Source organism: Myodes glareolus, chromosome 1 (assembly GCF_982192425.1).
Source record: "Myodes glareolus chromosome 1, mMyoGla1.1, whole genome shotgun sequence".
Lineage (NCBI taxonomy): Eukaryota > Metazoa > Chordata > Mammalia > Rodentia > Cricetidae > Myodes > Myodes glareolus.
In genome coordinates this window covers 141514029-141529997 of record NC_142026.1, presented here as the reverse complement: position 1 = coordinate 141529997, position 15969 = coordinate 141514029, and the positions used below count along the sequence as shown (strand labels likewise).

The window sequence follows — 15969 nt, the reverse complement described above, 5'->3', positions numbered from 1 at the left end:
AATAAATGCGAATATAAATTAGAATCCCCTGTAATGGGCACTGCAGGAACAGGGGAATGTGGTTTCATCAAACATGGACATGCAGCCAGCACACTTGTCAGAACATCTAATGCCCAGTTTTACAAGGTTTACTGTAAAGTCCCAGAAATCAGTTACTCTGTATTTTATTTAAATCTCACTGTTTATAGCTCTAGGCAAGAAGGTTTGGTCTTAGAGACACTTTCCCTTCCAATGACAAGGTTTTAAAGACTGGACTAGGTCGTGATCAGCTCTGTTTATAGCAAGGTGTGGGCATCGTGATGACCAGAAGTCACCTGCTTCAAAATCTATTGGGTGTGCCTTCAAGGACATCTGTGCTCACAGTGGGGTGTGGGGATGAGTGGCATCAAGGAATCTTCTAGCCTCCTGCCATGTGGATCTAAGATGGTCATGCTCACTAAACTATCCAATAAAGTAAATAAAATATCGAAAACATTTTTGTTAAAATATGCTTGGTGATACTTAGCCACAAACCAAAGATGATGTAATCCATAGTAAACTAACTCTTATCAGAGTACTGAGATATTTAAATGCATCCCAGGGCTGCTCTGAGGGTTCCTGGTTCTTACTGGAGTTCATCACCAACTCCACTTGTCTCAAATATAGTTTCTATTGCTGTGAAGAGACACCACGACCATGACAGTTCTTATAAAGGAAAAGCATTTAATTGGGGGTGGCTTACAGTCTCAGAGGTTTATTCCATTGTCATGATGGTTCAACATGGTGGCATGCAGGCAGACATCGTGCTGGAGAAGGACCTGAGAGTCTTACATCTTGACTGGCAGGCATCAGGAAGTAGTCTGGACTCTAGGCATGGCTTGAACCCATATGAGACCTCAAAGCCCACCTCCAAAGTGACACACTTCCTCCAACAAGGCCATACCTATTCCACAAAGCCACACCTCCTAATAGTGCCTCTCCCTGTGATCTTATGGGGACCAATTACATTTGGATTACCACACCACTTATGCAGGGGTCTTCCTTCAGGCCAGGTCTCTGGGAAGTGGCTGTTCACCTTCCTGGTCCTGAAAGAGATCCAGAAGTGGAGACCATGGGAAAGCAGTAGAGGTCATTCTGTGTTCACTGGCCCCTTTTCTGTTTTGGGTGGAGGTGGGGAAGGGGTTAAGTGTGATATATGTACTCATGCTAATAATGATGAATTAACTAGACTTTCATGCTGTTCCTGCCCTCATCTTACACTTGCTTTGTATTTTCAGACTGATAATGGACATGCTTCCAGAGATGCCCTCCACTGATGGCCACTCCAGTGATATAGTTGCAGAAAGATACCTGGTTGAGTCCAAGAAGTCCACAGCCCATGTACCACTTGCTTGCAGCACACAGTATTGTGCTTTTCCTTTAGATGGGAACCATCTCTGTGTGTGGAGCCCCAGGGACCCTTCTCACCAGGCAGGTCACAAACCAAGGGTGTTCTTGTGAGATCCAGGGTCACAGGGACCTTGCCTTGTCTCTTAGTTTCTCCCATATTCTGGAAACATTAGCAACCATGGAGTCGACTGTGAACTAAGACAGAGTGATGTTGAGAAGCAAAATCATTTTGTTAAGTTCTTATTTTTACAATACAATGGTCTGGAATTAACTTACTTTCTTTCTTGATTTTCTTGAGACAGGATTTCTATGTGTACCTGTCCTAGAACTCATTCTGTAGACCAGGCTGGCCTTGAACTCACAGAGATCTGCCTGCCTCTGCCTCCTGAGTGCTGGGATTTAACGTGCATGCCATCCCTGCCTGATGGAATTGTCTTTCTTTAAAAAAGTCTTTAACAAACATGAACAAGAAAAAGCTCATCCTAACTCAAGGAAGCTCCTCCATTCATAGTTCAGCTTGAGCTTTCTTGCTTTGCAGTGAAGAATAAAATGTTTAGGAGAAAAGTGTCACCTGGGAATCTGTGGCCAGCCCAGGCCTCCTCTTAGAATCCTATTCTAAGGCTGGGTGTTGGCAGCATGATGCCCCTGTCTTAGTGTGTTGAATTCTAGCAAAAATATGTTCTTCTCTCCATACTTTTTTTAAAAATCTCCTACACTAAGGTACTTAGCTTGATTTTGGGTTTGCTGTATAAATAGAATGAACAGTCTGTCCCTCCTGTTATATAGTATTGTTGATATGTTCTTGAAAAGGATGCATTCGGTTATATTGTGTCTCAGTTTTTAGGTCTTTTAATGTTTACTATCTAAGCTTCTCAACTGTGTTTTATAGAATATCTGACCATCAGCTAGGTGGTGGTGGCGCATGCCTTTAATCCCAGCACTCGGGAGGCAGAGTTAGGTGGATCTTTGTGAGTTTGAGGCCAGCCTGGTCAACAAGAGCTAGTTCCAGGACAGGCTCCAAAGCTACAGAGAAACCCTGTCTCAAAAAACAAAACAAAACAAAAAAGAATGTCTGATAATCACTTTTGAGGGAGATTTTCTTTCTTTCTGGGAGTACTAGGAATTAGATCCAGGACCTTATGAATGGTAGACAAATGCTCTACCTGGGCTATAGCCCCAGCCCTTGGGGATGATGTCATCATGAGACAGGTGCCTACAGGTCCTGTGATCATTTTCTCAGCTTTCTCTCGATATCATAGTTTTTCACCATTCTTATGCCTTCAAGAAAAGCCATTAAGTCTTGCGTGTCTTCCAGTTTTCTTGTCTTTCTGACTTAGAATTGTGTACAGATAGAAAAGCCTGTGTTACCAGGAGTAGAGTATTTCTTGTCCTGTCCAATAATACCCCTTATCCCAAATTGCTTATTGTCAACTTCCTAGCTCTTGAACTTCCGAATGACTGAGGCACCCCTGACCTCCAGGCCCCTCACCCCATCTTCCATTTGCACACCTTTCCTTTTTCTTTTGACTATGGGGAGTTTGTTTGTCCCCTCTCTCTATCAACAACCGGATTGCTATTTCCCTAGCCTGCAAGTTCTCATTGCTAGTGTCTCTTCCACACTCATACACAAATACATCCCAGTATCCCTCTGCTTGTACTTGAGCACTGGTTTCAGTGTCTTGGCACGTTTGCTATCCAGTCTCCTTGTATAGTATCCGCAGCAGTCTCAAGCCACACACCCTACATCCTTACTTATTGTTGGAGCCTGCAGAGCCTCTGTATGCCCTGCTGTCTGATGGTCCAAATGTACTCATCCTCTGCCAGCTCCTCTCTTCTGCATCCATTGGGTACTCAGTACACATCTGTTAACACATAGTAAGGAAGAGAAGCATGAGTCCCTGCTTCGCTGTAACAATGCATGGTAAAAGCCAGTAGCGATGTGGTCACTCGATGGAAGAACCAGCATTACATGCGGGGATTTTAATGAATTAAAAGGCAACATGTGTAGTAAATACATTTAAAAGCCTAAGTTTGAAACTATATTGTTTCTCTATATATTTTTGACGTCATAAGCGGCCTATTTGTTTTTTAAGCTCCTCACCTTGCGAGGACACCATCAGCTGATTACCGCAGTGGCTTTTGGGAATCAAGTAGATCCACTTCAACTCTGCTCAGCCTCCCAGGATTGCGTTATAATGTGGAATGTGGACGAATGCAGAGAGAAGACACTCAGAGGTAAACAGAGATGTGAAACACAGTTCAGCAGCATTCAGATGGAGAGGTGCTGGTGGTGCATCCAAGTGATAGGAGAGTGCTCACTGCCATCTTAGTCGGTCTGTCTTCAGCTTGGCACGGTCTAGAGTCATCTGAGGAAACCTCAGTTGAGGAAAAGGCCTCGGTGAGATTGGCCTCGAGGCAGACATGCAGGGCATTTTCTTGATGGGTGATTGGTATAGAAGGGCCCAGACCATAGTTGGTCGTGTGGTCCCAGGCAGGTGGTCCAGGGGTATTTAAACAAAAACAAAAACAACTGATCAAGCCATGAGAAACAAGTCAGTAATGAGTGTTCTGTCATGGATTCTGCTTCAGTTCCTGTCTTGAGTTCCTGCCCTGACTCTCCTGGACAATGACCTGTAAGGTGTAAAATGAAATAAACCTTTCATCCCTGTTCTTTTGGCCATCACATTTTATCATGGCAACGGAAGTCCTAATAAAAACACCTTCCATGGAGGAGACCATGGTTTAATCCTAGCACCATGCAGGGAGTGAATGGTTTTTATAAGTAGACTCGTACCGTCAGGGAGTAGGGCCTTTTACAGTCCCTTCAGTGCTGCAGGTGTCTCAATAACTGTACCTCGACACCAGCCCCGCTGGCCTTTGCTGTGTGATACACAAATGCGGAGGCTTGTTGGTATCGATATTTAGACCTCCAAGGATCCGTGGGCAGTTTGGGGTGTCTTACCTCATTCCTGTGTAGATAACCTCTGTGCTTGCTGTGTTTCATGTTGCAAACACAGTGGCACAGGGGCAAGGCTTGCTCTCACTTAGACTGGACAGACGACAGCGTGCTTCCACACAGAGCTGTGACTGGAGCTGGGCCTGGGGCAGACACAGAAGGTGTGGCTGCAGGGACTGAGGAAGTGTGTGTGATAAGAGCTTTCCCAGCTGAGGCTGGTGGCGCAGGTGGGACCACATCCCCGATGTGTGTTTACAGGATCGTGTTTAGAGATGCCAGGTAACCACAGAACTGTGAAATAGTTTGTGCCACAGTGCTGTGAGCGAAGTATGCCAGAAACAGCCAGACATGTTTGTGTCTTTGCACAATTTAATATGTTTTTAAATAATAACGAATTCACAAGTCATGACAGCTTCAATGGTGGCAATTTCCAGACAATTCCTTCTACCCTGTAATATAACAGAGAAATATATGCTGTTTTTTATTTTAAATTTTCTATTAATTTTACATACCAACTACAGTTTCCCCTCCCTCGCCTCCTCTTTCTCCCCACTTCCCTACATCTGCTCCTCATAGAAGGTAAGGCCTCCCATGGGGAGTCAACTAAGCTTGGCATACACAGTTGAGGCAGGATCAAGTCCCCCTCACCCCCACCCCTGCATCAAGGCTGAACAGGGTATCCCACCGTAGGGGAATGGGCTCCAAAAAGCCAATTCATGCACCAGGGATAAGTTCTGGTCCCACTGCCAGGGATCCCACAAACAGACCAAGCCACCCAACTGTTGCCCACATTCAGAGGGCCTCATTTGGTCCCATGCAGGCTCCATAGCTGACAGTCCAGAGTCCCGAGCACCCACTAGTTTGGGTCAAGTGTTTCTGTGGGTTTCCCCATCAGGATCTCCATCCCCCTTGCTCATATAACCTATCTTCCCGCTCTTTGACTGGATCAGGAGCTTAGCCCAGTGCTTGGCTATGGATCTCTGCATCTGCTTCCATCAGTGACTGGTTGAAGGTTCTATGATGACAATTAGGGTAGTCACCAATCTGATTAGAGAAGGCCGGTTCAGGCACCCACTCCACTACTGCTAGGAGTCTTAACCTGGGTCATCCTTGTGAATTCCTGGGAATTTCCCAAGCACCAGGTTTCTCCCTTACTCCATAGTGGCTCCCTCTATCAAGATGTCTCTTTCATTGCTCTCCCTCTCTGTCCCTCCCTCAACTTGACCATCCCATTCCCTCATGTTTTCATTACCCATCCTATCCCTTCTCCCCCACCGCCATTTTACCCAGGAAATCTTATCTCCCCTTCCTAGGGCGATCCATGCATGTCCCTCTTAGGGTCTTTCTTGTTCCTTAGCTTCTCTGGGGCTGTGGATAGATGGTTCTGTGTGTTGGAGGAGCTGTGCCCAGGCTGTGTGTAGACGGTTCTGTGTGTTAGAGAAGCTGTGCCCAGGCTGTGTGTAGACGACCGTGTGTGTTGGAGGAGCTGTGCCCAGACTGTGTGTAGACGGCCGTGTGTGTTGGAGGAGCTGTGCCCAGGCTGTGTGTAGACGACCGTGTGTGTTGGAGGAGCTGTGCCCAGACTGTGTGTAGACGGCCGTGTGTGTTGGAGGAGCTGTGCCCAGACTGTGTGTAGACGACCGTGTGTGTTGGAGGAGCTGTGCTCCTAATGTCATGGCTACACCGTCGTCTGTTTTAGAAGCGGCTGCACTTCTGAGGCTGTAGATCCACAGCTGTCTGTGTTGTCAGTGTTCTGAGGTTTTTGTTTTCCCGTGTTCACAGTTACTGTGTTTTAGGTTCCTACATGGATGTTGATGCCTGAATGGTTTCTCCTGGGTAGAAGCTTCTTTCTGAATCATAGCACCAGTGCCCACTTGGCATCTTCCGCAGAACATACGATGGTTCCATGTCTGATCTACTATGCTGAAGCTCCTGGAGATGAGAATGAACTTGCATTATGGGTTTGAGGGGAGAGTAACTCCTGGAAGCCGGAAGCTCTCAGCGTGGCTCTTGTCTGTGCAGAAGTTGGCACCTAATTGTATTTGGTTCCTGGGTGCACTGGGGGTAGCTGTGCTTGGAGGAGGTGGTTGGTTGCCTATACAGTAGTGAGTGTGGTCAGCCTTACTCTGAGACCCTGCTGGCTGTTTGGCTCCCCACTGTGGTCAGCCTTACTCTGAGACCCTGCTGGCTGTTTGGCTTCCTTTTTCTGACTTGGGTCTCCTCACTAAAATACAGGTTTTTCTTTTTTCCCATCAGAATTCCCTTGGTGATCTTACTCAACAATTCATGTGCTGAAGGCTTACCCGTTGTTTCCGTCTGGAGCTCCTCCGAATTCAGCCTCCAGAGACTTCCTGTCAGAAGTTCCTTGTCTTGTCTGAGAGCAGTGTAGATGGCAGGAACTGCTGCCCCTGCTCTACAGACCCCCACCCCCCAACCATCTTTCTGTCCTTCAGTCGCTCAGGTTAGGACCTCAGCTCACTCCATACACAATCATTGTTGAGTTCCATCTGTTTTACCTTTAAACCCTGTCTCACATTTGGTCACCTGTCACACATCTATAGGTGCTAAAGGCACAAGCTGCCAAATCCTTCTTCTGAATTCTGATTTACTTCTAACCATCTTCTTTTGCCCTGATCTCTCTCAACTCAGTAGCCCGAGGGTACTCTCAATGTTAGTCAGCTTCTGTCCAGTGTTTGCTCAAAGCCCAGCAACTTCTCACGCGCAGAGAAAGAGCCGTGCACACAGTTCCCACCCACAGCCTGTGGAGCAAGGACTCAACCCTGCCAGGGCTTTGCTTTGGTTCTGTTTCAGTCACTGCCAGTGTCACGGAGTCCCTAGGTCTGGACACAGGTGCTGCGCACCCCGTGTCCTCCTGCTGCTCGGTCTCCGCCCTCTCTGATGTGCCACGCCTTTTATGTGGGCTGCCATCACTGGTCCTCCGTGTAACTCAGTCACCTGTTCCACTTCCTGGGGTTAACTGCTGTGTCTTCGCCTCATGCATGTTAATCTTCCACAGAGGCAGAGGCTGTCTCTCGGGAGCAGATCCTGCAGATGCTGAAAAGAAGCTGGCATAGCATGTGTAGCCTAGGTGCTTGTGAAAGATCAGGGCAAATCCTGAGTGAGAGGTTTTGTTTGTGACACACATGCATTCCTTTCTGTAGCATTTCAGTCAGGGTTCTCTGAAGGATCAAAGCTGGTAACGTGAAACATAGGTAACTGGTACAATGAAAGTGTGTGTGCGAGTGTGTGCACGTGCATGTGTGTGTGCATGTGCATGTGGGTGAGGGTGTGCGTGTGTGTGTCTGCATGTGTGTGTGTGTGTGTGCGCATGTGTGTGCGAGTGTGTGCGCACATGTGGAGGGGAGTATCAGAGCCCCTTGTAGGCTGTGTAGATCAATAATGGTTGTCTTCTAAAAGGCCAAGAATCTGGTAGTTCAGTCCCTGAAACTGGATGTCTCAGCAGTTCCCGTTTTTGTGTTGGAGTCCGTGGACTTCCTGAGAGCTGCTGGCCTTCAGTCTATCTTAGAATTCCTTCAGAGTAGGTTCTAGTAGGAAAGGAATGCCCCAGGAACAAGGTAGATGAATTTGTACGCGGGAGTGAGGGCAAGCAGGCAGAGAGTGAAAGCTCCCTGTTCCATGTTCTCTATGTGGACTGTCACTGAGGTGTGTTCCAGACTTAGGGTAAGTCCTCCAACATCAAGCGATTGGATTTAGGGTGGGTATTCCCACCTCAAATGGTCCAATCAAGAAAGTCCTTCAGAGATGTGCCCAGCTGCTTGGGTTTTAGTTAATCTCAGATGTAGTCAGATTGACAACTGACTGAGTCACCATATATAGGGTCCTTTGTTTGCCTGGTGACACACTCGTGGTGATTAAAAGTGATTTCTGAGGCTCAGATGACAAGCACCGTCTTTTCTGGTTGCCTTCATTTCAGTCTTTTCTGCACGTTTTGCATTGTTACCCAGGGCTCTGCAGGCTACCATGGAGATGCCGCTTGGCAGTAAGAGCCTCAGAGGTCAGAGTTCTCAAGCACACTGTCTGCAACACTGGTCAGAGTTGGTCACTGCCAGTGCCTGGACGTCAGGGGACACAGGGAAAAGTGCTGGGTGAAAAGCTGGTCTATGCAGCTCTTCTGGGTGCCCGTGGCCATCTGAAGACCAGTCTCTTTATTACCTTGGTCCTGCACTGAGTTGCCTCAGAACAAAGACTGTGCCCACCATCACCTCCCAGCCAGTTATTCCTCTGCTTGTAGCCCTGGAGTGGAGAACCATCCAGGACCCATTCTTGTGACATCTGATGACCTGACGCTCGTATCTGGAATTTGCTCTAGGGGTGACTCCTCGAGGGACTGTCCTGGGCTCCCTTTTACAAACAGTGCTCTGTTTGAGATTTAGTCCAGAGGATCATGCTGTTGCAGTATGTGCTGGAAACAAAGTATCCGTGATAGATGTGGAGGTAAGGATGACACCCTGTGGAGTTGCCTAGTGCACACTGGCTGGCACCTTCCAGGCTGGGTTCCTATTGGTGAGTATTTCTTTTTTTTTAATTAATTAATTTATTTATTAAAAATTTCCACCTCTTCCCTGCCTCCCTTTTCCCTCCCCCTCCCAACCTCTGCCTCCCTACCTCCCCCTCCCCACCTCCCCCTTCCTATCTAGTCTTAAGAGCACTCAGGGTTCCTTGCCCCGTGGGAAGTCCAAGGTCCTCCCCCATCCATACAGGTCTTTAAAGGTGAACATCCAAACAAACCAGGCTCCCACAAAGTTAGTCCATGCAGTAGAATTAAATCCCAATGCCATTGTCCTTGGCTTCTCAGTCAGCCTTCATTGCCAGACACGTTCAGTGTCCATTTTGATCACATGTTCCATCGCTCCCATTCCAGCTGGCCTTGGTGATCTCTCATTAAATCAGTCCCACCGTCTCAGTGGGTGGACGCACCCCTTGTGATCCTGACTTCCTTGCTCACTTTCTGCTCCTTCTGCTCCTTCTGCTCCTCATTTGGACCTAGGGAGCTAAGTCCAGTGCTCCAAAGTGGGACTTTGTCTCTATCTCCATCCATCGCCAGATGAAGTTTCCATGGTGATATGAAAAATATTCATCATTATGGTTATGGGACGAGGCCAGTTCATGCACCCTCTCCTCTGCTGCCCAGGGAACAATCTGGGGATCTCTCCTTGGACCTGGGACCCCCTCTAGAATCAAGTCTCTTACAAACCCTAAAATGGCTCCTTTAGTTGAGATATTTACTTCCTTGCTCCCATATCCATCCTTCCTCCATCCCACCCATCCCATTCCCCCAAACTATCCCGAATCCTCCCCTTCTCTCTTCTCTCTACCCAACTCCCCTTACATCCACCCCCCAACACCCCCCCACCCTCTCCCGTGCCCCCAAGTTTGCGTGGCAATCTTGTCTATTTCCAATATCCAGGAGGATAACTATATGATTTTCTTCAGGTTCACTTTCTTATTTAGCTTCTCTAGGATAATGAATTATAGGCTCAAAGACCTTTAATTATGGCTAGAATCCACTTATGAGTGAGTACATACCATATTCCTCTTTTTGGGACTGGGTTACCTCACTCAGTAAAGCGTTTTCTATTTCCATCCATTTGCATGCAAAATTCAAGATGCCATTGTTCTTTACCGCTGAGTAAAACTCTAATGTATATATGTTCCACACCTTCTTTAACCATTCTTCTATTGAGGGGCACCTAGGTTGTTTCCAGGTTCTGGCTATTACAAATAGTGCTGCTATGAACATAGTTGAACAAATACTTTTGTAGTATGATAGGGCATCTCTTGGGTATATTCCCAAGAGTGGAATTGCTGGGTCCTGAGGTAGGTTGACTCCCAGTTTCCTGAGAAACCGCCACACTGATTTCCACAGTGGCTGCACAAGTTTGCATTCCCACCCTGTTGGTGAGTACTTCATTCCTGCTTCCCTTTTACAGTGGCAGTTTGGTTTGATGTATTTTGTAAAGATGTGTGTGTGTGTGTGTGTGTGTGTGTGTGTGTGTGTGTGTATGTGTGTCTGTGTCTGTGTGTGTAATCCAAGGAAAACATCTTGATCTTGTAATTGATAAGACACTAGAATTGTCTTAATGTGAATTTGTGTCAGGAATATTTTTCATTGGCACATTTATCAAAACAGTTCTTTCTTGATCAGTCTCCTGCCTTAGGAATCCCCCAGAATCTGCTTAGCACAGTACTTCAGCTGTCTGCTTGTCAAAATCCCACTTCCCACTGTGGCTCAGACTCTCACTTGTTTCTTGGTTGAGACAGTTTATATAAAAGTGTATATACCCTAGATTGGGGATTCTAGCCCAGCATTTGTCAGGCACTGGGCTTGAGCATGGGAAAGCAGTGGCAGGTGTTAGAAGATCTCCTTGGAGAGAGGGAAGGAGCCTCTGCTCCCCGAGTCCATGGAGAGTGCCCAATGCCTGGAATCGCTGTCTTACCCATTGTCGGGTTAATACAGCTATGGGAGTGCTTTGCCTGCTATGGCTTCCCTTGTGATCTACTTTAAAACTCTTAGACAAGGAAAGATGATAGCCAAGAATCATGAGGTGCTCATCCTCGGCCCTAGGATGTGTGAGACATTTGGGGATACGAAATGCCCTAGTCACTGTTCTACTGCTGTGAAGAGACACCATGGCCAGGGCAACTCTTATAAAGAAAGCATTTGATCAGGAGCTTGCCCTTACAGTTTCAGAGGCTTAGTCCACTGTCATCACAACAGGGAACATGGCGGCATGCTTGGCACTGGAGCATGCAACTCCAAACCTTGTTTATCGGAGTTGTATCTGTCTGTCTATGGATCATCTGTAGACCTATGATCTGTCATTATATATCTTTATATGTCTGATTTGTTCTTACAGTCTGCATAAAGCATCGTAACATTCAAGCATCTTCCTGCCATTGGACAGAGCCCACTGGGACCAGAGCTGAGAGGCAGCTGTGACTCTCAGAAGGTCCTGTTGTTATCACAGCATGTTGCTTAGGGCATGTTCGAATGTGAGCCAGTCCATTGACTTCTAGGCCAAGCTTGGGCTGTGTGAAGCAAGAATTTAAGAAAGGGATGGCTCACTCCCTAGTAGCTGTTACCACACTGTCTTGTTATATTTTAGTTACTTTCTACTAGAAATTAACTTCATAGGGAGGTAGAAGATAAGACAGGCACTTTCTGATAGGTGTGTGGGGTAGGCAGACAGTGATAGAGAAAACAGATGGCAGAAACAGACATAAAGTAACAGTAGATAGTAAGTGGTACCTTCTCCCTGAACCGTGCGGCTGTTAAGAGGCTGACAGGAGAAAGCCACAGAGAACAGGAAGTCCAGCAGACGCCAGCTCCCTGTTTCCTACAGGGTCAGATTTGGCTGGTTCTCACCTTTCCCTTACTGATGATGCCCCTGCCCCAGATTTTGGGCACCAAGTTTTAACTGTGATGTGGGTATGGTAGGGCCAAATATGGAAGGAGTGGTGTATAAAATGGACTTTATCCTTTAAATGAAAAAACATTGTGTGTTTGTGTGTGTGTGTGTTTCTGTGTGTGCACGCATGCATGCATGTGCGTGCAGGAACACATGCCACAGCACATGCGTAGAGGGTAGAAGACACCTGTAGAATTGGTTCTCTTCTTTCACCATGTGAGTTCCAGGGACAGAACTTAAGTCTTCAGACTTGGGGGCACGTGCCTTTACCTGCTGAGCCCGTTGTCTGGCCTCGTAGAATTTATTTTAGTAACTCTCTTTTCTGTGGTGGGCTGTGATTTCTTGATGTTGATAATTCTAGGAAATTCCTTGAATAACCTTTTACAAATCCTCCTAGAAGCAGTCTGTGCTGGTGGAGCTGCAGGGACATCAAGGTTCAGTGACAGCTGTGGAGTTCTGTCCCTGGCAAGCGCACATCCTCATCTCAGTGTCTGAAGACAGAACCTTTAAGGTGGGCAGCAGGAGCTCTGGATGTAGGGATGCTGTGGCCACAGGGACGTGTGATGTGGACATAGGGTGCTGTGGCCACAGGGACGTGTGATGTGGACATAGGGTGCTGTGGACACAGGGACGTGTGATGTGGACATAGGGTGCTGTGGACACAGGGACGTGTGATGTGGACATAGGGACTCTGTGGACATAGGGTGCTGTGGACACAGGGACGTGTGATGTGGACATAGGGTGCTGTGGACATAGGGACGTGTGATGTGGACATAGGGTGCTGTGGCCACAAGGACGTGTGATGTGGACATAGGGTGCTGTGGCCACAGGGACGTGTGATGTGGACATAGGGTGCTGTGGCCACAGGGACGTGTGATGTGGACATAGGGACTCTGTGGACATAGGGTGCTATGGACACAGGGACGTGTGATGTGGACATAGGGTGCTGTGGACATAGGGACGTGTGATGTGGACATAGGGTGCTGTAACCACAGGGACGTGTGATGTGGACATAGGGTGCTGTGGCCACAGGGACGTGTGATGTGGACATAGGGTGCTGTGGCCACAGGGACGTGTGATGTGGACATAGGGTGCTGTGGCCACAGGGACGTGTGATGTGGACATAGGGTGCTGTGGACACAGGGACGTGTGATGTGGACATAGGGACTCTGTGGACATAGGGTGCTATGGACACAGGGACGTGTGATGTGGACATAGGGTGCTGTGGCCACAGGGACGTGTGATGTGGACATAGGGTGCTGTAACCACAGGGATGTGTGATGTGGACATAGGGTGCTGTGGCCACAGGGACGTGTAGGGTGCTGTGGCCACAGGGACGTGTGATGTGGACATAGGGTGCTGTGGCCACAGGGACGTGTGATGTGGACATAGGGTGCTGTGGACACAGGGACGTGTGATGTGGACATAGGGTGCTGTGGACATAGGGACGCTGTGGACATAGGACGCTGTGGACATAGGGTGCTGTGGACATAGGGACGTGTGATGTGGACATAGGGATGTTGTGGCCACAGGGACGTGTGATGTGGACATAGGGTGCTATGGCCACAGGGACGTGTGATGTGGACATGGAGTGCTGTGGCCACAGGGACGTGTGATGTGGACATAGGGTGCTGTGGACATAGGGACTCTGTGGACATAGGGACGTGTGATGTGGACATAGGACGCTGTGGACATAGGGACTCTGTGGACATAGGGACGTGTGATGTGGACATAGGGTGCTGTGGACATAGGGTGCTGTGGACATAGGGACGCTGTGGACATAGGGACTCTGTGGACATAGGACGCTGTGGAGATAGGGATGCTGTGGACATAGGGGCTCTGTGGACATAGGACGCTGTGGGCATAGGGATCCTGTGGACATAGGACGCTGTGGAGATAGGACACTGTGGGCATAGGGACGCTGTGGGCATAGGACGCTGTGGGCATAGGGATCCTGTGGACATAGGACGCTGTGGAGATAGGACACTGTGGGCATAGGGACGCTGTGGACATAGGGACGCTGTGGACATAGGGACGCTGTGGACATAGGGACTCTGTGGACATAGGACGCTGTGGACATAGGACGCTGTGGACATAGGGGCTCTGTGGACATAGGACGCTGTGGACATAGGGACACTGTGGACATGGGACGCTGTGGACATAGGGGCTCTGTGGACATAGGACACTGTGGGCATAGGGATCCTGTGGACATAGGACGCTGTGGAGATAGGACGTTGTGGACATATATGCACACTGCTGTTGGATTTCTACTGCTGTGCAAGATTTTTTCTTGGACTGCAAGCAGGATGGAGCTGAAGAGATGGCCCAGTGGTTTAAAACCCCACTGTTCCTGCAGATGCTCAGGACTCTGTTCCCAGGTCCCACGCAGTGTTGCACAACTGTCTGGGATTCTAATTCTGGGAGAACCAATGTTTTATCTGGCCTCCATAGACAATGCACACCTGTGGTACACATACTAGTGTGCAAGCCAAGCTTTCATACACAGAATATAAATGACTTCAGTTAAAACACATCCCCGAGGAACCTGTTTCCTCACCCACACGAAAGCGCAGTTTTGATGCTCTGTTTGGGCTGGGTGCACCTTCATGCAGTTCCTAGGCCTCCAGCAATTAGACACTGGACAACTGTGGGGACTTTCTCACATTTAAATATAGAGGGGGCAGTGTGTATCTGCATTGTTTCCAAATGACCAACAACTGAGGACTTAATGTCCCCAATGAGGATTCAGTAAGAACTAAACTGAGCTTCAGAAAAAAACAAAGCAAAATGCAGGTTCACTTCTGAGCAGCACCAAGTTAGCTATTGTAACTGTGGTTTTACTAACAAAAGGTGGACATTTATCACTGTCCTAAAAGCTGAAAGTCGCACATGTGTATCAAACCACAGAAGTTATGAAAATTCATACTATGGCCATTTAAAAATACCCATCTGATAAGACCCAGTGGGTCCCGACTTCCCCTGGGAGTCAGCAACAGTTGGGGCAGAAAGCCATATTTTGTAAACTATGTTGCACTCAATTTTATATTTCAAATATATACAATGGTGCCTCTTGTTTCACTGGTGATCATGAGAATGAAGAGAATGGGTATTTTGGAATGTCCTTGGAGGTGTGGCCACCATGGAAGGGATGGCAAACACTTGTGACTGTCATGGTTAGAATGTAGTCCTGTGGGTGAGCACGCTCTACATGTGGGCATAGACCCAGGGACTCGCTGGCCCTTCTGCACTGAGCTTCTAATGAAGTACTGATTATGTACCCAGGGCTTGCTCTCTCTGTTTTTTTTCTTCTTTTAAAAATTGATTTTTAATTGAGCTATAAATTTTTCTCTGGTCCCCTCCCTTTCTCTCCCCTCTTCTTCAACCTTCTCCCAAGGTCCCCATGCTCCCAATTTACTCAAGAGATCTTGTCTTTTTCTACTCCCCATGTAGATTAGATCCATGTATGTCTCTCTTAGTGTCCTCATTGTTGTCTAGGTTCTCTGGGGTTGTGAATTGTAGGCTGGTTTTCTTTGCTTTATATCTAAAAGTCACTTATGAGTGAGTACATGTGATGTTTGCTGTCTCTTAGGTGTGTCTTCAGTTCTCCCAAATCCATAGGTGGTCATCTTTGGAGAGTTAGGATGTTTTCTGAAGTCTTGGGTTTTAATAGTGCAGTGATTCATCCAATATGTGATTTTTAATTCTTTAATTATTATTTATACAGATTATTTTTTAATTGCTTAAAATTTAGTTTATGGTTTAGCAATATTAACACTGTTTTATGTCTCTTAAAGAAATGTCTTTCATTTAAAGGTCTGGGACTATTGTGTGGGATCCTTGATATACAACTCATCCATTTTAACAGGTAAATCAAAGATTCTTAAGTTCCAGTCAAGTAGGCTGTGTGAACAAACTCTCCTGGTGTGACTGTCACCCCAGAGTGCTGGTGCGGCAGCTGGAATCACTGGCCTCGTCTGTATGTAGCTGTCAATTCTGACTCCTTTTTACAGAGTATTTGAGCTTCACAGTTACTATCTCTGAGGATTTTACCTTACACACACACACACACACACACACACACACACACACACACACTTGGTGTATGGGCATCTGTCTCAGGTAAGTGTGCGGAGTAGGTTGGCTCTCAGGTAAAGTGCCTAAGATAGGGTCCCTGATGTCCTGTGGAGAGGCCCAGAGCTGGCAGAGTTTGGAGGG

At 47.4% G+C, this 15969-nt stretch overlaps 1 protein-coding gene across 3 annotated transcripts in view; it reads left to right on the top strand.

The window, feature by feature from the left end:
• Positions 1-15969, top strand: part of Wdr27 (WD repeat domain 27) — a 144796-nt gene that overhangs the window by 13912 nt on the left and 114915 nt on the right. For 2 of the 3 annotated variants that reach the window (XR_015734715.1, XM_087896122.1), the window contains exons 2-6: positions 1257-1449; positions 3462-3603; positions 8655-8779; positions 12152-12265; positions 15568-15619. Coding sequence is in view for 2 of the 3 variants with exons in the window: in XM_087896122.1 (XP_087752248.1) it covers positions 1257-1449; positions 3462-3603; positions 8655-8779; positions 12152-12265; positions 15568-15619 (626 nt within the window). In the remaining variant the exon portion in view is untranslated. The remainder of the gene's footprint in view (positions 1-1256; positions 1450-3461; positions 3604-8654; positions 8780-12151; positions 12266-15567; positions 15620-15969) is intronic. The other variant, XM_087896115.1, reaches the window with a different exon arrangement.